Below are 26,299 nucleotides of genomic sequence, written 5' to 3'. Positions count from 1 at the left end.
CCGGTTGCTTCAGTCGCTCTAGATCGTACCGGGGCGGCCGCCGGTAATGTACATTGTTAATAACGGAGAGTTTTGGGCGCAGTTTAACCATCACCAGGTAGGGATCGGAGTCGATATTAGCGCCACGATAGGTCCTGACGTCGATAATGTCGGAGAAGTGCCGTCCATCAATCAGAACGTGGTCGATTTGCGATTTCGTTTGTTGTGGTGATCTCCAGGTGTAACGATACGGGAGGCTGTGCTGAAAGAAGGTGCTACGAATGGCCATGTTCTTGGAGGCGGCGAAATCGATGAGGCGTAGGCCATTTCGTTCGTCAGCTGGTGGGCGCTGAACTTTCCAATCGTCAGTCTGAATTTCTCCTCCTGGCCTACCTGAGCGTTTAGATCCCCTATGATGATCTTGACGTCGTGGTTTGGGCAGCGGTCGTACTTGCGTTCGAGCTGCGCGTAAAATGCGTCTTTGTCATCATCAGTGCTTCCGGAGTGAGGGCTGTGCACGTTTATTATGCTAATGTTGAAGAATCGGCCCTTTATTCTCAACCTGCACATTCTTTCGTCGATCGGCCACCAACCGATCAAGCGCCTCTGCATGTCGCCCATCACTATAAAAGCTGTTCCCAGCTCACGTGTGTTGCCGCAACTCTGGTAGATGGTATGATTACCTCTAAACGTTCGCACCATAGATCCTGTCCAACACACCTCCTGCAGCGCTACGATTCCGAACCCGCGGTCCTTCAGTATATCGGCGAGTATGCGGGTGCTCCCGATGAAGTTGAGAGATCTGCAGTTCCACGTACCGAGTTTCCAATCGCAAGTCCCTTTTCGTCGCTGTGGTCGTCGCCATTGGTATCGGTTCGCATTCTTCTCTTGTTGATTTTCCGGTGCTAGTTTTTTTTGCGGCTGGCTCGCAGAGACTGACACCAACCCACTAACCCAGGGAGCTGGACTTACCTTCCCGGAAGCTACGGGTTCTGCATTGGCATTTCCTCCAACTACAGTGCTAAATAGCTAGGCTCGAGCGCCAGTCTTCGCCGGGGGTGGTGTTTTTAATGGGCGCCCAGGAGATAATATTTTACCTGAGATTCCACCCCCTATGATTGTAATGTAATGCTGAATTAATGAATAAATGAATGAAGGGGGTGTCGTAATATGTAGTTATTTATGTAACGAGTTGCAAAAAGTATATTTTTTCAGCACGAGGTTTACCGAGTTGGATAAATACGAAGAGTGCTGAAAAAATCGAGTTTTGCAACGAGTCCCATACAAAATTTTATGCAATGATTTTTTCATCATTACATCTCATTTGAACTCAATTCAAATGAGTTGCATTATGAGCATTATGCAACTATTTTTATTATGCAAGTCATTTCAGTTGCATTATGAACCAGTTCGGAAAAGTTGTTCATTATGATACCAATATAAGTTATATAAAACAGAATTTAAGATACTGAATTGCATGAAAGCATTAAAAATGCCTTACGTAATAAATGGGCAGCGTCCATGCAAAAATTGAAGAAAATTGCTTCAAAATGTGCATAGTATCCTTAGTAGAACCACCCTATTGAAATTGCACTTTACTGCTCGAAGTCGCGTGCACATGTGTTGCGTTTTCCAATACGAATGTTCAGCAGACGACTCTTGGTTGGTTCTGCCTGTGTGGGTACACCGTGTGCCGCTACACTACACATCACCGACGACAGCAGCAGCAGTAGCCTTGTCTGCTGGTCTGGTCTGGCGCTGTTGCTATTATTAGTGGTTACTACAATTCAAAACCATCGTAAAATACACGGCGGTGCGGTAGTATATAGCCGCACAAACACAACCGCATACTGCCGTTCGCCACGAATGTATGCGAGCGTGATCACACTACTCGTCTAGCTGTTCTTGTTGGGTGAAGCAAGCAGCTTGCGTATATTGTTGTTGCTATTGTTGCTGTTATTGATTTTGGCTAGAGCACGACGACGACGCGCACGCCATCAGCAGCAGCAGCAGCAGAGCACAAACCATTGACGAGAGGGTTCCACGGCAGCCGGAGTGGACCGTTCGTTTCAAAAGTGACGCGCTCGTTGGTTGCTGCACAACGCATCGTTCCGTTCGTTCCCGTTCGTCGTTTGTGAGCTATACGTGGAGGAAAAGGGCAGAATTTTTTCTTCTGTTTTTTCTTTGTCGGAAGCGAATTCGGATTGAGTTATTCTATGTCCGCTTTGGACCCCAGGTTCTAAGGAGGTGTTGAAATTGTGTAATTGAATTTAGCGATTGATTTGGGTTCGAATTGCGCGCAATTTTTTAAGTTCGAACCCTGTGAGTGGTGTCCATTTTGGAGGGTGACTAGGAGCCATAATCGATAATCCACTGAAGGAGGGATTCTTTATGGAGTGGAGAGAAGTTTTGCATGGTTGAGCGGATAGAAGTGGAAGATCTATCCGCCATAGGAAACTAGTGTTAGTTGATCCGGAATTGATAGAGGATACCCAGTGTTCTACCGGAATTGCGGTGAAAACAAAAGTGCGCGCCTTGCTGAGCCTGATAATCGCGTTCAGTTGAGGAGTGCGAAGCGAATAGGAAGAAGACGGCCACGACTAGATTGCATCATTAATACGTTGAATCACACGTTTGCTAGCGTAATTTGTGAGGCGTAGATAATATCGTTATCATAACGGAAGATTTGTTAGTGACGACAGAAAAGCAAACATTCCTACATCGGAGGGATTTAATCGGAGTATGGATTTTTAATCGTTGGCGCGAAAACAAGTGTTATAGAAATCGATGAGAGCCGATTGCCTCGCTATGGATAACTTTAATGGGGCTGCGATTAGTTTAGTGAGTGAATAAGTGACACTGGCTTAGTGTGTTAAGGCGGTAGTTTTATTGTTGGTTGAAATAGTTCAACTATTTGTTTTTGGTGATATAAATAGGCTGACAAAATGTCGGTTCAAGCGAAGCGTCAACATTGTTACTTGTGCGATTTGCCCCGGATGCCGTGGGCCATGATTCACGACTTCACGGAAGCCGTGTGTCGAGGATGTGTGAACTACGAGGGAGCTGACCGGATCGAGCTGGTTCTGGATACGGCTCGACAGATGAAACGAATCCATGCCAGTGGTGGCGGCGGTGGCGGAAGTGGCAGTGGATCAGCTGGAGGTGGCAGCAGTGGCGGCAAACGTGGTGGTGGCCATGAAAATGGGGAAATGCCACCGCATCGGTCCGTTCCACAGGCCCACCATCACTACTCGGTGCGTGCCGGGCCCAACGGGCCGACGCTAGTTGATTTCACACCGAAACACGAGCCACACGACATTAGCGGCGGTGTCCGTCCGGGGGCCCGCCTCCAGCAGCATATTCCGCCACATCACATGCCACCGCACCCCAACAGACAACAGCAGGTACCGCCGGCACTTTCGGTCAATTTGAAACGACCACCGCCGGAGGATGACGAGCACGGTCCAATGGATGGGCCGACGGGCAGTGCCAAACGTGGTGCCGAGGATCCCTCGGTGGCCATTCAGCAGCGACCGCCGCTGACGCGAGGCGAATCCCTGCCGGCGGTACCGTTCGTTCCGGATCGGCAGCCAAGCTACAAGGACAAGCACCCGGTGCGGACAGCATCCTTCGACACAGCCACCTTCAAACCGACCGGTAAGTTGGGTTTAGCTGTAACGGGTTAGACTTTAGTTAGAATGTACATTATACTTTAGTTTCCCCTCTGTCGCTGGTGTTTTGGTTCTTGATCTCTATCGTTTCTAAATTTCGCTTAGAATCTACATAGATACTTAAAACTTTCTTTCTCTGTTCGGTTACGGTGGGTGTTTTGAAGTGTGTAAAAGCTGTGATTTTCTATCAATGTGGAACAAAAATGTGTTGCACATTTGATGACATTCAAATTATATCTCAGGTAGTGTTGTAGAAATATCGAACGAATATTTTTTGTTTACGTTAAACTTTGAATTGTACATTCTTTGTGCTGTTCAGGTAATTAGACGATGTACAGGAAATAAGTAGATCCAACATTCTGTCACACCTATCTCCCAATGCCTCACGGCCAAGGAAAGTCATGAAAGATAAATCTTATAAGATTCCGAAACAATTTTGATTTACTAAACCTCAAGTCAAAATTACATACTGAAAACCCGTTGTCTCTGTAAGATATTCAATTTGAAGAGATTCTTGTACGATAAGTTTCTAAATCCTTTATTAAGGAAGGAGCTGCTTTTATAAAACTCTTTCTGGTACAGAGATTGGCATAATACAAAATCCGCTCTCTAATGGGTACAGATTTTAGTGGAGAAGTATATGTAAAATGATTTTATGCAATTCAGTATCATAGTTTCTATTTTATTTAACTCATTTTGGTATCATAATGGCCCATTTTTCCTAACTGATTCATTATGCGACTGAAATGAGTTGCTTAATGGAAAATAGTTGCATAAGTTTCATAATGCAACTCATGTGAGTTGCATTATGATTTTATGTAACTGAAATGAATTGTATAATGAAAAAAAATCATTGCATAAAACTCGTTGCAAAACTCGATTTTTTCAGCACTTTCCAACTTGGCAAACCTCGGTGGATACATGTATTCAACACATATTTTTCTTGAATAGTAAAGAACAATTACGCAGGAGACATCAAGGTGATGTGACGCTTTCGTAGCTTGCAATTACTAGTTCAGTAAGCGAATTCCGCGCACTTTTTCTTCGAATAAAAGAAAATTTTCTTGCTGGTGAGCAATGAAAGAAAATTTCTTCTCTTCGAAGAAACTGTGCGCCGGAATTCACCCCCAGGAGTAGCGATAAAGAAATTTGTGAAATAATGTCTGACTGTATATCTATTAGAATTTCTGTGAAGTTGCCTCGTTGACGCCTAATGTATCTAACATTTTTTTTTTTTTTTTCATATGATCAATATTCAAGTTTCAATACCATAATTTCACGAGACAAATCTCACAAGAAATCGTTGGAGTAATTCTGGGAGGAAATCCCAAATATCGAAAGGAATCTCTGAAACAATCTTCGAGTTATCTCGGAAAAAATCATCGAAAGTTCATAAAAAATCCATAAAAATAAATCCCGAGTAAAGTTCCTGGAGGAATACCGGGAGAAATTCTTGAGAGAATCATTGAAGTATCTCTGAAAAACTCCCGGAAGAAATCTCTGAAGAAACCCTTGAAAGAATCTCAGGAGGATTCTTTAACAAAGTGCTTGATGAGTCCCTGAGAGAATCCGAGAAATCCTGCGAAAATTCCCGATGAATTCCCAGGGAGAATCAATAAAGGAATACCTGAAACAATCCTAGGAAGAAGTCTCTGAAAGGAGGAGTCCCGGGAGGAATCCGTAAAGGTGTTCAGGGAGAAACCCCTGAAAGAATTTCGGAAGGAATCCCTTATAGAAACACATGATATACAGCCCTGAAGAAATCCCGGGAAGAATCCGTGAAAGAATCTTGGAACGAATTCTAGGAGTGATACCTAGAAAACACTTGAACTTGAAGTAATCCCTAGCAAGAATGCTGAGTGGAATGAATTTTTAACAAAATTTCTGGAGAAGCCCTTTCGGATCAAATGTATGAAAAGAAAAAGAACTATAGAAAAATGTTGGTATTCTTCTTAATATCAGGTGACTCTGCAGAAGGATTCTTCTATACATTTTCTGAGCTCATTTCAGGTAAAATAACAGATCTCAGTGGAATTCGTGGCGGAATTTTTAAAAATTCATCTATACAATTTCTGAAAAAAGTTATTGCAGATATTCAACATAATTTTGTTTACAATCTCAAAACAATTCAGTATAAAAACCAAATAAAGTTAAAAAATCTATTTTGCAATTAAAATGCCGATGAGATTAACCTAATTGGTTGATTCATCAAAATATCAGCACAAGCCCATGCAAACGCACAAACACAACTCTTTTGCAAGTTCAAGGGTAGGCCGTTCAACGCGCTTCGTTCCAAATCCAAACGGCTACATTCCTCAGGAAGGATAGCAGACAGCAGAAACAGCTGACATTCGATTTACCGTTTCGTTCGTTGTGATCATCATCATCATCATCTACGCAATCCATTCGATGCAATTAATGAAACCTACACATTCGTACACTGCAACGGGTCCCGTGTCGGTTGATCCCTGCGCCTTGTTCGTTCCCTTTAAATCTATCGGCGTGGTGCGCCTGGCACGGCAAGAAGCGCACATCCCTTCACCGCATTCCCTTTTATCTCAAAAACTGCATCGTGCAGCTGTATGCAACTGTGGGTCGGTCGATCATCCTTCTCTTTCGGTCGGGGTCGTCGTCAGTTGGCAACAGAGCGCGCGTCACTTTCGGAGGCTAGAATACACAGAATACATCTCTGTAGACTCTACAGTGTAAAGACGAGGAAGCTTCCCAAATCAAGATCTAGCGCAGCGAGAGAGTTCACGTTAGAAGAGCGTTTGGGACGACGGGTTCAAACATCCCAAACCTAGACACAGATAGCTCTCGGTAGGTATGTAGGTAGAGAAGATTGCACATCTTGCTGCACATCAGAAGAACATGTGGTCTTCCTCTTGGGATCGTCGTTTTCGTCTTTGTCGTCGCGGCCGATGATCGCACTGTCGCTGTCGTCGTTTGAACCTCGTCAGACGTAGAGATAAAGAGATCTCGAACGTAGGTCGTACACCGCCGGGGAGCCATGAAAACATGACGATGTGTTTACAAATTTCTCGACGGCATACCGGCGCGCGACGACGGCGTTCGATTAGGCACGGTTTAAAAATATAACCATGTCGAAAGCGAAAAGCGCGAGAAGAAAACCTTTGAAACCTACAAAGTATGTAGGCAGTTGGATTACTTGCTCTTCGAGCCAACGAAGAGTTTAGATAACAACCTACGACGAGGAACAAGGAGAAGCAGACGTCGAAAGCTTTTGTGGTTTTAAATAGACTCGACAGACAGACAGACCGTTTGTATGGTAGATATGTTGGTGGTGTTTGCTTTGCATTCTTTGGTTGGTTCTTTTCGATCGAATTTGTACATATTGCTTTTTTATAATGTTTGTGTAGGTTGTTGGCGAAGCATAGGAATGATCCTAATCGGAAGAACATGTTCGATAAACAAACCGTTATTCAGATACAAAGCGGAATTTTCTTGTTCGGAGTTTTGTTTTCTCGTTGGAATGGTGATCGTGCTGGCTAATGTACTTTCCAGATTCTTGTTTGAATTAAGAAGCGAGGAAATGGCAATGGCACGTTTAGAATTAATTTTGATAGCAGGATATAGAAACTATATTGAAAGGTTTTTAATTTTTGTTTACTATACTCCTGTAGGATTAATATAAGTTTAGATTTACATTTGTTGACCTTTCGGCACAATATTTCTTGCGCCTGGGAAATAATCACTCTAAAATGAAACAATATAGACATGTCGATTCACACATTTTTTAGAGAGACTGGATCAGCTGGAGGGCCTATATAGCTGAACTTTTGTGGCATGTCCCGTTTTGATATTCGCATCTAGCCAGCTAATAACCATGTGTCAAATAATCAGCTACTGCCACGACGCGTCGTCTCCCAGTCAGGTGCAATGGAATTGATAAACTCCAAGACCTTCCCAGGTTCTGCAGACCAGATCTCACTGGGTTGCAAGCAACCACTATTTAGAAATCTTTGCCTGCGCGTGTATAAAGCACCACAACTGCAAAGCAGATGTTCCGAGGTTTCACGTTCCGTATTACAGAAACGACAGGTATTCTCAATATGGCCAATATTTTTCAAGTGATACCTGCTCGGTGCTTTTATAAGCATTTGGTGTTATAAATCGTTTTGACTGATTGCAATTTTTGACATCCATCCAATTGGATATCACCATCTGCTCAGCCCAGTATTTCAGGTCCATTTTTATTGTACAGTTTGATATACCGCAGAATGGTTATGGGCCAGCAAACTGTAAATTGTAACCACTTTTAGCAAGCTCGTCTGCCATTTCATTCCCTTCAATACCACAGTGACCTGGAACCCAGTATAAGTTTACTGAATTCTCTTGGCACAGCCTGCGCAGTGAAAGAATGCATTCCCAGACAAGCTTTGAAGTACATTTGTAAGCGCACAATGTTTTTAGTGCAGCTTGACTATCTGAGAAAATACAAATATTTGCATATCTGTATTTTCTCTCAAGGCAGATATTTGCGCATTTCAAAATAGCAAGAATCTCTGCTTGAAACACCGTAGGATAGTGCCATCGCCACTGAAATTTGTATTCCAGGGCCGTAGATTCCTGCTCCCGTTTTTATTCCAACTTTTGAGCCATATGTATAGAATTTGAATGATCCTTGACGAACAGTGGGACCTCCGACTTCCCAATCTGCACGAGTTGTTTCGTGCAACTTGTAAGGAACATCATGGTTCTCCACAGGTTTCATCCAGTCTTTAACCATTTTCATTACTACCTATTTTGGAAGTATTGTGAAATGCTCAAGTGACCTACAAGATCACCTGGCATAAACTCAGCAATTCCTTTTCTGCTTCTAATTGCACATACTCGTGCAAAGGTAGCAGATTGAGAATCGCATCTAAAGCTTTTGATGGAGTGCTTCTCATCGCTCCTGTAACAGCAATGGACGCAAGACGTTGAATTTTCGCAAGCTTCGATTGTGTGGAAGCCTCTTTTGTTTTTGGCCTCCAGACAAACGAAGCATACGTCACTTTTGGGCGGATTATGGCAGTATAAATCCACATTATCATTTTTGGTTTCAATCCCCACTTCCTGCCAATAGTTTTGGAGCATAACCAGAACGCACGTGTTGCCTTACCGATCACGGACTCAATTTGAGCATTCCAGTTCAGTTTAGAATCCAGTATCAAACCTAAGTATTTGACTCGATCACTAGGATGAATTTGTATCCCTCCAAGCCGAAAAGCTTTTAGGTTGATCTTCCTTCTCCTAGTGAAAGGGACAATTACAACTTTTGACGGATTGATGCTAAGGCTCTCCTTAATGCACCATGAATGTGTATTGTTTAGGGCCCTTTGCATTCTCTCCGAAACAGTATCGTCATACTTTCCTCTCACTATTATGACTATGTATATCGTCTGCAAAGCCCACAACTTCGAAACCTTTTTCCTTCAAGCTTCTTAGAAGATCATCTACAACTAAGGATCACATTAGTGGTGAGAGGACTCCTCCTTGAGGGCAACCTTTCGTTGCCCTTACTGTTATAGAAGAACTTCCCAGCTCAGAGGTGATTTCTCTTTTTGCAAGCACAGTATAAATCCAATGTATGATACATTGGTCGAAGTTTTTGTTCTCCATGGCACGCTTCATAGATGAATAGGAGGCATTATCAAATGCTCCTTCTATGTCTAAAAAGGCGCATAGAGCTATTTCTTTTGCTGAAAACGTTTTTTCCACCTTTGTTACTAGCGAATGAAGTGCTGTAACCGTTGACTTACCAGATTGATAAGCAAACTAGCAGTCAGATAGGGGATGCTCTTTTATGTAAGAAGAATTGATAAAATCCTTCAAAACCTTTTCCATAGTCTTCAACAAAACTGAAGAAAGACTAATTGGCCTGTATGCTTTGCCCCTTTTTTTGGTATAAATATAACTTTTACAAGTCTACATTTTGATGGAACGTAATTCAATCTTAAGCTAGCCTTGAACATTTCAATTAGTGATGGAACCAACACCGCTTCTCCATTTTGAATCAGTGCTGGAAATATTCCATCAACTCCTGCAGATTTAAAAGGCAGAAAAGATCTAATTTCATTTTCCACTCTGGCCTTCGTGAAGATTTCATCAGCTAAATCTGAGGCGGTACTAGTTGACTCCGAAGAGTTTATACTAGGACATCCTTCACCTTCCAGAGATATAGTATCATTGGAATGCACGCTTAGAACCGAACCTGGAAAATGGGTTTCCATCATTAAATCTAAAGTTTCACGAGGAGTTTTGGTAAAAGCTCCATCGTCGCGCTTCAGGTTTCCCGATTCATTTGAATGATCTTTTGCAAGCGTTTTCTGTAGTCTTCCAACTACAGGAGTGCTGTTAACGTTTTCACATGTCAGCATCCAAGATTTTCTTTTCGATTTTCGTATTTCGTTGTTGTAATCAGTCAGGGCTTTCCTGTACTGAGTCCAATCTCCCCTTTGTTTCGCTCTATTGAACATTTTACGAGAAAATTTTCTAAGGCGATCCATGGCACGTCTCTAGTAGAAGATGATTGTATGGTGGGACAACTTTTGTTAAAGGAATTGATGATACTTTCATTTACCTTTTGAGAAAATGATTCCAACTTTTGGGTTGAATCAATAGTTTCTCCTATTGTAAATGAATGCGTATTCAGCAATTCTACATATTAATCCCAGTTTGTGTACCTGGGATTTCTAAATGCGGTTCTAGAATAATCTCCACCACTCCAATTGAAGATTAAGGAGTGTATCGAAAAGTAGTTGAAAATGTTTAGAATGCTCAATCTCGAAGCTGGTTTGGTCTTTTTATATCGGTTCTTCTATGAAATCTTCACAATACAGTTAAGTTTTGAACAGCTTAAAAAAAAAATTAAAAAGGTTTAGTATTATTCAAAATATGGTTTAATGAATACACCTCACAAAATAAAAATCTGCACAAAATGGTATTTTGTTAAGATTTTTCAATATTTCAAACATCTGTAGCGAATAAAATTTGTACGATAAAAAATCTGGGAAATATTGATGCTTGTTAACAGTTATATACACATAACATATCATGCAACACCGACTATTAAAATTCATATTTTCGATGGAAAAATCTCCAATATCTACAAAATGGTCCACTCCAAAAAACGTCTATTTTTTGGTCAAACTTGGAAACTCTGCTTTTAATATCTTAAAAGGTTATAAAATTCCGTTTTTTGCTCTTACTTACTCGTCCATAAACTAAAAATAATTCCCTATTTAAAAAAATGCGAATTTTTCATTTTAGGTATTTTTAATTTAAGTAAACATGATTTTGGGGAGCGTGAAAAAAAGGGGTTCCTCAAAAATGGCCTTTTTTCATTTTTAAGAATTGCGCTACAATGCAGTGGAGATTTTTCTTGAAAAAAAAAATAATTTGCCTATATCATTAGCATTCTGGAGATTAGTATATTTGCACAAAAAAATTAACAATTTTCGAACATTATCGAACTTTTTTCGCAATTTCAATTTTTTAGAAGGTGTGCAAAATTTTAAAAACATGTGTTCAGTAATCTAGATTAAAAACTCAGTTAAGTGATTTTTTTTAGAAAATCATGGGAGCCATTTATTTTTTCAAGGATTTATACAGTATCTCTAAAAATAAAATTACTCAAAAGTTGTATTTTACTATTTTTGAGGCTATGGTAAACATTTTCAACTACTTTACGATACACTCCTTATGTGTTTATGATCAGATAGAGAAATCTCATCTGACACGTGCCAGTTTGTGATCTTGTCAAAGATTGCAGCATTGCACAGTGTTAGATCCAAGACCTCTTGTCTGATTACATTTGAGAAAGTAGGTTTATCACCATTATTGCAAATGTCTATATTGTTGGAAGACAGATACTCTAATAGTGACTCACCTCGACTGTTAATATCCGTACTACCCCAAACCGTCTGATGCGCATTGGCGTCACAGCCAATGATAAACGATTTGTTGTTTTCTTTACAGAATTGAACAATTGGACTCTTAAGTTTAAAATGTGTTTGTTGTTTAATATTAGATTTTATGTGACGTATCTCAAGTATACTTTGTGAAGTTTTTGTTGGCTGGAGTTATAATAAAACGAATAAAAACAAGTGATGCTCTGACAAAGCCATGGACAAAGCTATGATAATTCATACGACTCAAGTTATAATATGTTTTGTTACTTAGGCAAACTCCTTAGGCAATAATAACTTCGACAAACCTTTAATAAATTTTAAATAAAATCTGATTCAGGATTTATTTTATATTTCTTAAATTCCTTTTCGGGTCTGTCACTGCGACCAGTTATTAGATCTATTGTGATATTACGCGTATCCTTAGTGTAGTGCATGCCCCATTACTGGAGAATATTAACCCTTTCCTTCCCACGACATTGAACGATTTTTCTTTGTCAAAAAAGCGTTTCCAAAAAAAAGTGCTTGAACAAAAGTTATGACAAATTGTCCAAATTTTTCGAAATCAACGAAAAAGTTTGCAAACATATATTAAAAACTATTGCATCACATTCAGCAAATTCCGTTTGTCTCGAGTTCGTCGAAAATCGATGGTGCTCTAGAGCAACCATGGGATGTAGAGGGTTGAAGTGTCGGTTTTGAAACAGTTTTTGTTTAATTTTCTTAGAAACTTGTTTTTTTTTTCTTTTATCGAAAACAAAACAAGAGGACTGATAATTGATCACACATCGGAAAAAAAAAACCTAACATCACCCCTGCTTTACTGCTAAATTCTCCCCAGTGAGGAGTTTGGAACTCAGGTTTTCATATACCATTCCAATAAAGAAACATGTGTTCAGTAATAAGTATTCAAGTATGTTGCTTGCATACCAGCACTTACCAATCTTTGAAAAGTTACATACATGGATCCCAAACTCAATTTGCTGTTCTTTATTTTAGTTTGGCCTCGAACGACGAGTTTTATAATTATCTGCAAAGTAAAGTTGGTTAACTTAGTTTTGTTCAGAGTTCGTGAACCACCACGATATCGGCGGGAACGACTAAATACTGTGATTGTTTAAATTATCAGACCGCATATTACAAAATTAGAAAAAGAATACGTCACTGGATTCTTACGCAACACGCAAATGTAAACTATCCGTTAATCATTGTACTAATTTTCAGTTAAATAGTTCAAAACCAAGGCGCAGAATAATTAAATCGCTGTCGCGCCACTGCCGACCGCCAACCTGCGTCCGGCTCTGGAAACGCTATCAACGTCAATAAAATAGTTTGATTAATGCACTTTTCTTTTTATCTTTATTAACCGTAGTGTGGCCAGCAAAAAAAACACCCGTAGAAGGCCGGCAGGGTACCCGGGTACCCACGAAATGGAAATGATCATATCTCAGCGATTTTTCCACCGATTTTAAAAGTTTTTGCCTCATTCAACTCAGAAACTCATTATCTATCGAGATCGTATTTGGTTGGACCAGTCCTATCCCCATAGGTACCGGAAAATACGGATTTCCGGATCCATGTTTTTATACAATACAATATACGGAATTTTCAGTAGGTTAGTAGCAATTTCGGTACCAAGCATCGTAAAATTGCTTTGGCATATTGTATTTGACCGGCCTGGAATCATAAAACGTGTTGACTTTGAAACTGTGATTTCGGAACACGCTTCCCGTGAGGCCATGGTTGACCATAAACACTTCAAGATATCCTAGCCTTAACAATGTGGGTTTCAATATGGTATAAGGACATGCTCCTAAAAATATGGATTTTCCAAAAACCACGGTGATTAGATCGGTCTAACCAAAAATTTTCCCGATAGATGATGAGTTTCTGAGTTGAATGAGCTAAAAATTTCCAAAATCGATGAAAAAATGACGGAGATATGATCATTTCAATTTCGTGGGTACCCGGGTACCCTGCCGGCCTTCCACGTAATAAAAACATTCAGGAGCCCCTCCCCCTGCCCCTCCTCACTTTAAAATTTGGTCAACCCCAGTAATAGATGTATATTCACGAGTTCTAAGATCTAACAGAGTTCCAACATCCTAGTCTCAATAACCAATAAAATATCGAGATTTGAAATTGAAAAAGGTACCCGGGTACCCTGCCGGCCACATAAGTGTTAACGAGATTTTTAGCCCTAGGCTAGTTCATCTCGGGACCCACGCTTTACTTCCCTTCCGAAGGAAGAACTCACATTTTGTGAGTTTGTCGGGAGTGGGATTCGATCCCAGGTCCTCGGCGTGATAGTCACGTGTTCTAACCATCCAACCAGGTCCGCTCCACTAATTAATGCACTTACAATTTTGAATTCCAACAGTACCGATTAAAGTGCAGGTTATTGAATCTCGGTTATTTCAAAACATAGTTTCAAGTTGAGCTAAGCGAATGGCTATGTTTGAATGTGTTTGAAAACTAATTGAACTCTTGCAACAAAAGAATAAGATTATGCAGACTTAATTGCAGAAAAGTCGGACAAAATTGTGAGTTTCTCAAACTATTACTTGATGTAGCTTTCTTCAAACTAATTTTTGCAGTTGCAAGCGTGCTTAATGCAACAGAATGCAGTACTCTAAAATGTTGGTGGCATAACCTAATAGTAGAGTACTTAAAGTTGAAGAAGTCGCCATTGATATCACCGATATAATTAATATTTCGAAAGCAGCTTTCTCGTTCAAATCATAAATGTTTGTAATAAAAATGTTTTCAATCTATTCCATTCTCCATGTGAAATACAGTAAATACATTTCCATCACAACAATTTAAAATACCTTAAATTAAAATAAAATAATAAATATACACAGTTTGAATTGAATACCCTTAACATCTTTATGATTCGCTTATGCTCGTTCGACCCCACGATTTCAAAGCGTAGAACTTCAATTTCTTCAATTTTTTTGAACAATGGAACAAAACACCAGATCTGTCGGGAAGCTTCTTTCCGTGTACCGCGTGTGTGTGTCATGTTATATACCATCAAATCCATCAGTTCCATCATACAAGTGTCCCAACCACTCGATACAATGCTAAATAATCAAACTTTTTCCCATTTCTTGTTGTAGCTACTGACCTCAAACGGTGGATATTACCTAATGTAGCACCGAACGACTATGTTGCAACAATGAATTCAGGTATTTCAAACGAAATGTCTCCCACCTAGATGCGCGTGCTAACTGTCCAGCTTTTTTTTATTCGCTACTGACAAGCTATCCGGCATTATTCAGTTACGCTTTTCAATATACCTCTCTAGAGTACCTTCACTGAATTGTGTTGGGCCCCACTGCAATGCAATTCGCGCGGAGGTTTTGTATTATACGTGTGCATGATCTTAGCCAGTTGTAGTGTGAATGTTCTAAAATGTGCCTTTAGTAATCGAAAATTTCATAGTCCTTCTTTATGATTCATCCTGAAACCAGTTGAAAAAATATCACATAAAAGTTTAAAAATTGTTATTAATCGCCATGTGGAACGAAATGTGTGCTTGTATCTGAAAAGTGCTCCCCAAAATTCATCTCCCTGAAACAAATTAAGCCAATAAAATTGATTTATAGGGCGCCGAAAACTGCCACATCCACTCTCAAGTAATACCGGAAAATATTGCCTGCGGATATTGCCTTTCAGCTCAGTGAACATTCTTTGGGAAACATGGTTCCATATTTTAGGTGCCTCCACTTCATCTTTTCATAATGTTTCCAAAGAAAAACATACGTCGCACTTTTTTCCTAGATTGTCCGCCGTCCCATTCATTATGAACGCGGATGATTAATAATATACTCTTCGTCTTTTTTCTCTCGCAAATATCTGGTGCACCCGTATTCGCTGCCATTCTAAAATCGAAAAACGGTGGATTTGACAGTACGTACAATACCGAAAAAAAACTCCGCCAGAAGGCCATAATGAATGGAGAAAAAAAAGAGTGCTTTTTTCATCAGGGAAGAAAGAACATTCCTATATTGTAAGCTACTCGAAGCTGCCACATATAATGTATTCCACCAACAACACGCTTCATACATATTCGCGTCGCTGTTTTATCACCCATTTTATCACGATCGAACCGTATGAAAAAAAAAGCATAGAAAGGAAAACATTAAATTTGCTACCACACCACTACAAGTTCCCTCGTGTCGAGGCTATCGACATTTTTTGTTCGAGTTGGATTCTTGTAGAATCGACGTTTCTGCTGTGTGTATGTGGGTAAAACATGGAGTAATTTATCTCCGGAGAGATTGAACTTCTCTTATGCCTGGTTTACATGGTACAAGTGACTTGATTAAAGTCAATGAAAAGTGTCCAATTGAATGCGAACTGAACGTGTAAACACCACCGTTCTTCTCACTTGAGTAACTGACTTGACTTGAACGAAAGTTGAACATGTTGAACTTTTTCATTCAAGTCAAACGAAATCATCTCACTTGCCCTGTCTAAACACGCGATTTATTTGAGTTGAATTCAAGTCAACTGTCAAACGAAATGAATGCAATTCAGGTTGCTTACACACCGCACGACTTGAACAATGTAAACACTTTCTTCGACTGAGATGCATTCAAGAGCATGCAAGTGGACACTCATGTCGTTTGCTTAGTCTAAACACGTCATTCCATTGGATTGAACATGCTTGAGAAGTTTGCAAGTCAAATGCTCATTTGAATTGAACAGTCTAAACCAGGCATTATGGAATGCCTTCCGCACAGATTACAAAAAAAACATTAGTTTGAGTCAGTGCTGTTAAATGTCATTACTAATATACATACTCACTAGGGCACAGTTTCATCGGCATGAACCTGTTTCGGTAACAATTTTCGGACTAGGTACACTAAGTAAATTAGAGTAGCTACATGATTAATACCTATTACGCTTAGGAGGGTTCTTCGGGGCTCTACGTTCCCACTGCTTAGTACACGTTGGACGAAAAATTCAATCTATAACAATAATTTCAATATTCAGACACGATAGAAATCGCTCTACATTCAGTGATTTTAATATTTTTTTATTCAATTCGACTTGAAGTGGTACGTGACTTCAGATTACACGGTACGCTTTTAAATTTGAGGAAATGATATCGTACATCATAAAATCGTCTGAATTTACATATTTCTACTCCGTTATGTTTCTTAAGGGTTATTCTCCACCCCGCTAATGTGACTAAGAATACAAAGTAGCTACTTTCATTGTTTCGCAACACTTCACCATTGATTGCTGTATGGGTACCTATCGAAATACCTGGCAATTCGAGCTATTTAGTGATTGTTATCAAGCAAATCAACGGGTGTATATTGTAAGATTCATGATGAATATCTTCCAAGATCCCTGTCACATCCTTTTTCCCTTGGATCTGGCTGGACGTTTTTTATTGATGTTCGGAAGATGTATTCCAAGATTCTTATTGAGACGGTCCTAGTTCCTAGAGACGGCCTTTCAGGGTGGATATCTAGTGAGATCTGCTATTCTAGCAAAATCTAGGCATCGACGGAATTCGGGCGAACTCTTCGGTAGAAATTTTTTCACCAAAAATTTTGAGTTCATGGCAAGTGTAGTGGATTACTTCTAATACCTTCTGTGAATCAAGATCCGTGATGGACTTTCTCTTCGCATTGTTGAATGACTCTTCTGGGAAATATCTATGACGTGTGTTTCTTCGAAGATCCTTGCAAGATTGGCCGATATTTGTCGTGATTTTTATCATATTTTTTCTGCTATATCTGCATAAATTTATCATGAATGTCTATGTGGTTTTCCCGAGTTGAATAGAAGGCTCGATTGAAGGTTCCCGGTTTAGTTTTAACATACATATCAATAGACTCTAATGATACCTTTGAGCGTTACCGTTGAAATCATTGTCTAGTTCTGGAAGAATTTCTGAAAATATCTTAAACCAAATTCTCGACAAGTTCTTCAGTGAGCTATTACCAAGATTTATTGTAAGAGCTATTGCGAAGTCTTCATGGAATTCTTGATTGGCTATCATCTGCAGCAGATTACTGACCAAACCACGGAATTATTGTGAGATCCTATCGTAGATTCTTCCGCAATTAGTTTGTATATTTCTGTCAAGATTATTGGCATATTTCTCCAGAAATCTTTGATATGATTATGGCGTGTTTCGTTATAAAACTGGAACACCATTAATGTGTTGATCAGATCTCACCATCAAACAGTAAATAGTGTCGTCTAATTCTTTTTCTAGTAAAAAGAAAATCGAGTTAAATACTGTTCTGTTTAATTCCAATTATGTGTTTGCATTCTATGACAGATACTTGTTCCGACCTCAACTGTAAGGTCGTCCTCAGTGTCTCGTACTTGAGCCGAATCCAGTAAGAAACTCAGAAGATGACCTTTCTTCCACTATAGCAAACCCAGGTTTATCATCTCTTCAGTTTTATAAAGTTATGGTAAATGATGGGTATTTCTTCAACGACAACGCTCAAGACCTTTTTTTACCTTCCAGGCGATAACAAGTTTAATTTTCTTCAGAAATGTGTGCAGACAAAAGAAATTAGGCATCTTGGTGTACAATTCAAAATTGGCATATAAAATTCAGAGGCACTTATCTGATGAATTAAACTACACAGCGTACATGTTTATACTGGTACAAACTGGAGTTTTGATATTTATTTTGTTGGTTATATAAATGAATTTCAGGTGCAATACTTTCAGGGTAAAAATCTTGTAAGCTAACTGGTGGAATCCTCAAAAAAAAAAAATCCAGATGAATTCCATTAGGTATGCCCGGAAAAATTCTTGATTGAAGGCTTTGGGCCATTTCTATGGATACCTTGTATGTTGGCTAGAAAGTGACTTTACTACAGTGCCGAGCTTATAGTAGAGCACCATCTTCGTCGGTCTTGGACAACGTTTGTCGCCTTTTTCGGAACGTTTGGGGTTCCCTTTCCATATCTTCTTCAACTGCTTGCAGACAAAAATTCCTCCGGGGATTCTTCCGAGAATTCCTCTTGGTAACTATTCAGGAATTGCAGAACTTTTTCTATGAATTTCTACATGAATTCCTCTATGGGTGTATTCAGGCATTTGTACCTTGTTGTTCGTTTATTTTCGACACTTGAAACCATGGTGCATTCGTGTCACATCTTAAATACTATAATTTCATTATACAACCAATTCTTAATCCTTGTTTCTACTATTGTATTTGAAAATCATCTCCTCATCTACAGTACCTACAATATTCCATGATTATTTACGTTTAGCTTAAAGTTGCTTAAATAATCCAGTATTGTGTTGTTCTTTGCCGAGTATTGTGTTGTTCTTTACAGAGAAGAACATTTATCAAGACAATTAGATGATCGGCATTGAATCACAAAAACCCCACAACAATTGGTGAGATCTTTCCAATATTATTTATTTATAAATATTTCTATTTCAGTATATTTACTTTATAACTGCATATAAGTTGAAAATTCGCTATTTTCAACATCCTTTCATCTATTGGAAGATGCTTCAGTTCTGGGTTCTTTCTAAGTTGATGAAGGGATTTATAAATGCTTGCAAGGACTTGGCCAGGTGTGTGGAGCTGAGTGAATCTATGACATTGTAGATAGTAGCGACATCAGCAATGTCAATGGAAATATTCAACTTTGCAACTCCATCCAAGATTTGTGCAAGTATTCATGCTATGCTATGCTATGCTTAGCTTAAAGTTGCTTAAATAATCCTGTTTCGCGTTGTCCAGAGCTTCTTGTAGACTTGTTGTGCTGTAGTTGTTCTTTACACTTTCTTCACTAAACTTTCTACAGTGCAATATCAAATGCCGCACATTCATAACAACTCCACAACATTGACAGGTTGGTGTGGGTTGTTAGTTCTTCAATGTTGAAGCCCGTTGAACAGTTGCGTTCCTCTGGTATGGTTTACCTGTACGTGTCGCATTTAATGTCATGCAACTTTGTATCTTTGTTTCCGTGTCACTGGATATCCCATCGATTTCTGGCCTCGTTTGGTAGTCAGTCAGCTTCGATGTTCCCGGTGATGCCGTCGTGTCCCGGGCAGAAGAATGCGAATTGCTTTAAATAGGTACGTACGACTTCATTGATGATATGGCAAAACCCACGCCCTTCGCCCATCTATCGACCGCTTTGACGGCGGCTTAAAGTTTTCGAAGACGCTTTTGTTTCACGCACTTATGTGTAGAATGTCATCGGAGTATAGAAATATTTCGGTTCTTTGCGAATAATTCCTCCTTATCTAGGGAGGTTCTTACTGTGGACTTTTTTAGAAATTCAATTCGCTTCAAAAGCTGCTGCTGGGATTCCTCCTGAAATTCTACCGGGATTCATCAGCCAGGGATTTTTCTGGGGATCCATCTAATGATTTCTGGTACACATCTCTATGAATACCTCCAGTCATTTATCCAAGAATTCCTCTGGAAATTCCTCCAGATTATCTCTGTAGATTCCCTATACGATTTCCTCTGGATTTCCCGGGGGTTCCTCTTGGTAATACTAAAAGAATGTCTTTTGGTATTGTTTCAGAAATTTCTCTTGTGAATTCCTTCTGAATTACTGCACAGATTCTCCTAGAAATTCTTGCTTGGAATTCTGCTGGAATTCATGCTAAAACTTCTCAAGCTATTTCTGCTGTGAATTCTTCAGGAATTGCTCCTGATATCCCCCAGATCATTTTTTTTAAAGAGGAAACAAAAAACAGAACAGAAAGAGGAAACAAAAAATCAGAAGCAGTTTTCTCGCTTAAATATCAACCAATGTTAGTAAAAAATTATCACTGCACTCTAGTCTTACTTACCTTACCAATCAGGCTAAGGCCGGGGTGGCCTCTGCTGTACATAGTAGCCGTTTCCATTCCACTCGGTCCATGGCAGTTTGTCTTCAGTTCCGTACTCTGCGTGAAAATCGTACCACTCGTGTTAATCCCCGCTCTCCTTATTACACCCTCTAACGCAATGTTGAACAGCTAGCACGAAAGACCATCACCTTGCCGTAACCCTCTGCGAGATTCGAAGGGACTCGAGAGTATCCCTGATACCGTCTACCCCCGTTGGTTTGAACGACACCTCATGCAATCCAACGGGGTTTCTTTTTAATTTGTACTTCTAGTAACCCTGTGGGCATCGAAAAACACACTGATGGTAACCCTTTTTGCTGTTTTGTTTTGATTCTGCGTTCCGTTTCACCCCGTTCCACGAGCAGAATGACGTTTGAAGCATTTTTAGTTTGAACGATGTGCAGATTAGAGGGGGTCAAATTAAAAAGTGTTCAGATTAGATGCGGTCAAACCAACGGGGGTAGACGGTACTCGAACTACGCACATCACTCGATCCATCGTCGCCTTGATCAATCGTATCAGTTTATCCGGGATTCCGTATTCGTGCATAATCTGCCATAGCTGTTCTCGATCGATTGTATCATACGCCGATTTGAAATCGATGAACAAGTGATGTGTGGGCACGTTGTATTCGCGGCATTTCTGCAACACCTGTCGGATGGCGAACATCTGATCCGTTGTAGCGCGTTCACCCATGAATCCAACCTGATATTGCCCCACGAACTCTCTTGCAATCGGTGATAGACGGCGGCTTAAAATTTGGGAGAGTACCTTGTAGGCAGCGCTCAGTAGTGTGATTCACTCTAGTCACCATCTGGGTAACAGTGAAACCATTTTCAATTACGGTTTTGTGATTATGAGCATTAAAACTGCTTTTGAATAATTGATGATTGTTGATGACTGAATGAAGGTTATTTGAGCCTTAAAGGAATTCCTCGTGGATTTTTTTAAGGAATTCTATCTGGCATCCTAACAGAGGTTTCTTCAGAGATTTCAATAGGAATTCCTTCAATGATTCTTCTAATTACTAAAAAGAGATTAATTGGGGAACTCCTCGAAAGGTTTCTACTGAACCTATTTACAGGATTCCACTTCCACTACCGACTACTGTCTACAGTAGACCACAATTACTATTAAGTTGCGAGAAGGCTGTGTTCCAATAGGGATGTCGTAACAAAAAAGGAGGAAAAGTTTTTTAGTTCTGCTGTAAAATGCAAAAAAAAAATCTCCTGTCCGTCCAAGTGATTGTGATACCATTCCATAGACACATCAACGCGTGAAAAGTAAAAACTAATGTGTATTCAGCCAACACATCATCAACAAAAAAGCAAACTTCTCAAATGGCGGAGAATAAACGCCAGAAAGAAGAAGAAACAGCAGAAAATAAACATGTTGGTTGAGTGAAAAAAAAACTCGCTCTTGCGTGTGATGTCAGGCCAGGCGGTTTCCATCCGAATCCTACCTACACTCTCTAGCCCAGCTCTACAACACACTGGCCTATAGGATAGGAGGCAGGCACGCTTGGCGTGTTCGCAGAAACCGGTCTGAGTCTGAGCCTGGGCATACCACCTACCTACACACACATCCAGTTGACGACGGTGATGCGACCGCCTGTGGGGTGGTCGTTGGACGGGCAGCGGGTGGAAATCGATGGAGCGGATTTTTCCAACCCAGTCGCAACGTTGCCACGTTTTACCACCCATACTACGATGCAGAGGGTCGTGTACACGACCGACCGACCGACCACCACCACCAGTTTGGCTGGGGCACGCGCATCTGTGGAGCTGCGTCGATGGTGTTCAATCCGACGACGGCGGACGGGACGGGTGTTCTCGGCAGCTGCTTATCGTGGTACATAAGCAGCGTTGTTTCATGGTGTAGGTAGGTGCGGACGGACGGGACCGCTCGATCTCGATGACGGCGAAGTGGAATGAGAAAGGCGTGCAAGTTATTTTTGTGGAACACTAGGCAAACGAAGAACAAGAAGACAAAAACCGGTTTAAATCGATTCGTGCGCGCCGCGTTGATGATGCTGAAGATCGGCTGGGTCGGTTGGTCGGTGTGGAGTGGTGGTCGGTGGTGGTGCACCCCAGAATACACAACCAAGCCAGGGCCAACTAGCAACAACAACACGAACAGCATCATCAGCAGCGGCACATATGATTTTTCGGGACGACGACGGCGATGCAACGTTGTCGAATTGTTTTTGCAAGATTGTCACTCGCGCGCGCACTCGATGGCACAGCGGCAACGGTGTATTTCATGATGGCTGTGTTTTTTCTTCATGGATGGTGAACGGATTGCGATTTTCATCCTTTTTAGGGGCTTTTGAAATAACTCAACGGATGGCTAGTTGTGGTAGTAGTTTTTTTTTGTCTTACTTTATATGAAGCATATGGTTTTCCTTTCTTTGTCGACATAATTTGCCAAAATCCTGCAATTTCAATCAAATTAGGGTGTTGGACCATTTTGGCAGGGATCGTGTTTTGGACACTTTGGAAAGATTCAGTTTATCGTTTTTCGAGATTTATAGACCCCCTCCCCCTGTGACAAGCGATTTTCCTAAACCTAATGCACGTACTGTCACATTTTTCTAGACCCCTCCCCAAAATCTTGGACGTAATTTGTGAACGTTCATATTCCGCAAAAACTTCAATTTGAAACCAAAATTTGATGGCTTACTAAAGATAGGTTATGTTTAGTGAAATCCCATTTCGTATTTGGTCATTTTTCTGGATTTTCCAAATCACAACCAACACCCAACAAACCAACGCCACCGCCCTCCGTTTGGAACATACAAAATTTTAAATTTATATGGACCATAACCTTTGATCTTAGCTTGAGTTTTGTAATTTTTTAATTCTAGGGTTTCAGGAAATTCTTAGAGAAATTCCTGGAAGAATTCCTGCAACTTTCCTGGAGTAACTCCTTGAGGAATTTATGGAAAAATATCTGTAGGAGATCCTGTAGTAATTCCTGGAATAATTCCTAAAGTGATACCTGGAGGAATCCCTGGAGTAACTCCTTAAGAAATTCCTGGAGAAATATCTAGAGGAGTTCATAGAGTGATTCCTGTAGAAATCTCTGGAGTAGACTCGGAGTATTTCCAGGAAGTATTCCTGGAGGAATTTTCGATGAATTCCTGGAGGATTTTATGGTGCAATTCCTGAAGAAATTTCTGTAGAAATTTCTGGAGGAATTCCTAAAGGTTTTTCTGTACGAATTCCTGGAGGAATATTCTTGGAAGAGTCCCTGGGGAAATCCATGAAGAAATTCCTAGAGAAATTCTTTGATTTACTACTGAGGAATTCCAGGAGTAATTCCTGATGGAACGCCTAGAGTATTTCCGGGGTGAATTTCTGGAAGAATGCCTAGAGGAATTCTTGAATGTAGGATTTCATGGCGGAATTCCAAGATGAATCCCTGCAAGAATTCATAGAGTTATAACTTGAAGAATTTGTTGAGGAATCCTTAGAGGAATTCCTGGAGAAAATACGAGAAGAATTGCTGGAAAAACACTCGAATTCCAACGGGAAGAATTGCTGAAAAAAACACTCGAGCAATCCCTAGAAAAATTCCCGATAGAATCCCTTGGACAATTCCTGAAGGATTCTCTTGTGGAATTCCAGGAGGAATTACTGGAAGTATTCCTGGTGGAGGTGAATTTCTGGAAGAATTACTGGTGGAGAGGCATATATTATTGGTTGTAGTAGCTTGTAGTAGAAGTCCTGGAGGGATTCCATCACTAACGCTGGAGAAATTCTTGGGATACTTCTAAAGGAATTCCCGTGGTGCCATGGAGGAATCCGTGGAGAACTCCTGGACTCCATCTCGGTAACTTCCGAAGTGATTACTTTTGAACTGTTAAAAATCTGGGAAGCTACTTCTGGAGGTATTTCCGGTGAACTTTAAATTTTTTATAATTCATGGGGAACTTCAGGAGAACATTTCTGAACCTATTCATGAAAGTATCCCAGATGAAATTCTAGTAAAACTCCAGGATGAAACCCAGGCGGAGCTGCTAGAAAAATCCCAGAAAGAACTTCTGGAAGAATCTCAAAAGAAACTAACTAACTTTTTTAGTAAATTCCATAGGAAACGATTTGAGGGTTTCCAGAAGAAACTTCTAGAAGAGTCTCACTTTAAGAGAAATCACAAAAAAGCTGGAGGAATTCCAGACTCCTGCAGGAATCACTAAAGAAAATCCTGGAGGAATTACACATGAAACTAATTATGAAATCCAAGCAGGAATTTGTCTGATATCGAACAAACATCGAAATTTTACTAAAACTTTTCTGAAATAAAGCTACATTTTCATCTAAAGAATTGTGAAATTGTTCAAACTTCCAGGAAAAACAAAAAAAAAAGACAACCGCTTCATAGTGTGCGTGAGTTTCGTCAACATAAATTTCCGGTGCGCCGATGCTACACAGCAAATAATTTTGTAATATCCAGTAATTTCACTAGGTTACATCGTTTACCAATAATTACCACACTCACCATGTACACCCTGGTTGGCACCGGAAAGTATCAACCATAAGTGTAGAATCAGCCTAAATTAAAATACACGTTAATAAAAATAAAAGGAAAAATGTCAACAAACCCGTTCTAGCAGAAACCTTGAACCAGTATCATATTTATCATCTATCATTTATCTCGGTGAAATAGCCGAGAGGTAAGGGATATAATATCTTACAATCAACGGATCATTGTACGAATCCATGTCATAATTTTACTTGATTCATATCAAACCGGTCCTAGCGATTGCTGGACGCGACTGATGTGCAACGAAAATGATGTGATATTACAAGATTTTTTTGTTGTGTTTGTGTAGCTCGGTGATCACGGTGTGCAGTAAGAATGTAGCGAAACAGTCCCGTCGTGTCTCGGCTTCGGCCCCAGCCCGGACCCGGTCTCGGCCCAACGCGTGTTTTGTCTTCGTTTGCAGCCGCAATCCGTCTTTTTACCTCATTAGCGCACTTTACTAGAGTACCACCAAAGAATAAAAATAGAAAGAATGCCATCTCTTGCCTTTTTCTACGTAAACGTCTAAGCGTATCAAGGTGGAAGCTCTCTGTAACAGTGTTCGTGATTTATCATAAGAGAAGGCGGTGTGCGTATGATTTGGTATCCGCATACAATTAGTAACGCACACTACCGCATGAAAGTTGCACTTTCATCCGCAGATAGCGCTACGGTAGTGTCCCCCCGAGCATCAGCGGAGTGGGCATTCTTGATATTCTTATTCTTTGGTACCACGATAAACAAATTCGTCCACTTTGATGTTTTCGCCACCTAGCACTACTTCGTCACAACCGGACCGACGTTGACTTCTTAAAAGGTATGATCGCCTCTTCCACGACCCGACGGTCGATCCCGATGATGTCAATATCGTCCGCGAAGCCCAGGAGCATATGCGACCTCGTGAAAATGGTTCCGTTTCTTTACACACCAGCTCTCCTTATCGCTCCTTCCAGTCATGTCGAACAGTAAATTCGACATAGTATTGCCCTGCTTCAGTCTGTCTATAAGGTTACGAACGATTAGGAAATTTTATCCACAACCCATACACTTGGTTTCGATCCGTCAAGCGACGCACATTTCAGTCTAATCAACTTCGCCGGAAAACCATGTTCGATCATAATCTGAGAGAACTCGTTTTTCTTCACTGAGTCGTACGCCGCCTTCGTCCCTCATGAAAACTCAGTCTAATCAACTTCGCCGGAAAACCATGGTCGATCATAATCTGAGAGAACTCGTTTTTCTTCACTGAGTCGTACGCCGCCTTCGTCCCTCATGAAAACTCAGCCTGGTAAACAAAACTCCAGGCGATGCCCTTTCTTGTCCAGCAACCTTGTTGTTCTTCAGTCCTCTAATGGCAAT

The 26,299-nt window shown here is 40.4% G+C and overlaps 1 protein-coding gene across 1 annotated transcript; it reads left to right on the top strand.

Moving 5' to 3' along the window:
* Positions 1 to 2,001: 2,001 nt before the first annotated feature.
* LOC134291882 (interferon regulatory factor 2-binding protein 1-like) lies at positions 2,002 to 26,293 on the top strand. The gene is made up of 2 exons (XM_062860231.1): positions 2,002 to 3,636; positions 14,686 to 26,293. The coding sequence occupies exons 1-2, from the start codon at positions 2,925 to 2,927 to the stop codon at positions 14,781 to 14,783; spliced, it is 810 nt and encodes a 269-aa protein (XP_062716215.1). The 5' UTR covers positions 2,002 to 2,924; the 3' UTR covers positions 14,784 to 26,293.
* Positions 26,294 to 26,299: the final 6 nt, after the last annotated feature.

The sequence above is a fragment of the Aedes albopictus genome, chromosome 3 (assembly GCF_035046485.1).
Source record: "Aedes albopictus strain Foshan chromosome 3, AalbF5, whole genome shotgun sequence".
Lineage (NCBI taxonomy): Eukaryota > Metazoa > Arthropoda > Insecta > Diptera > Culicidae > Aedes > Aedes albopictus.
Note: the sequence above shows the minus strand (reverse complement) of the source record. Positions and strands in the feature narration are given on the sequence as shown.

Excerpts from the sequence above, each read along its gene's own strand:
- LOC134291882 (XM_062860231.1), top strand. The coding sequence starts at position 2,925 with ATGTCGGTTCAAGCGAAGCGTCAACATTGTTACTTGTGCGATTTGCCC. Across the intron at positions 3,637-14,685 it reads AGCCACCTTCAAACCGACCG|CTACTGACCTCAAACGGTGG; the intron begins GTAAGTTGGGTT and ends TTCTTGTTGTAG.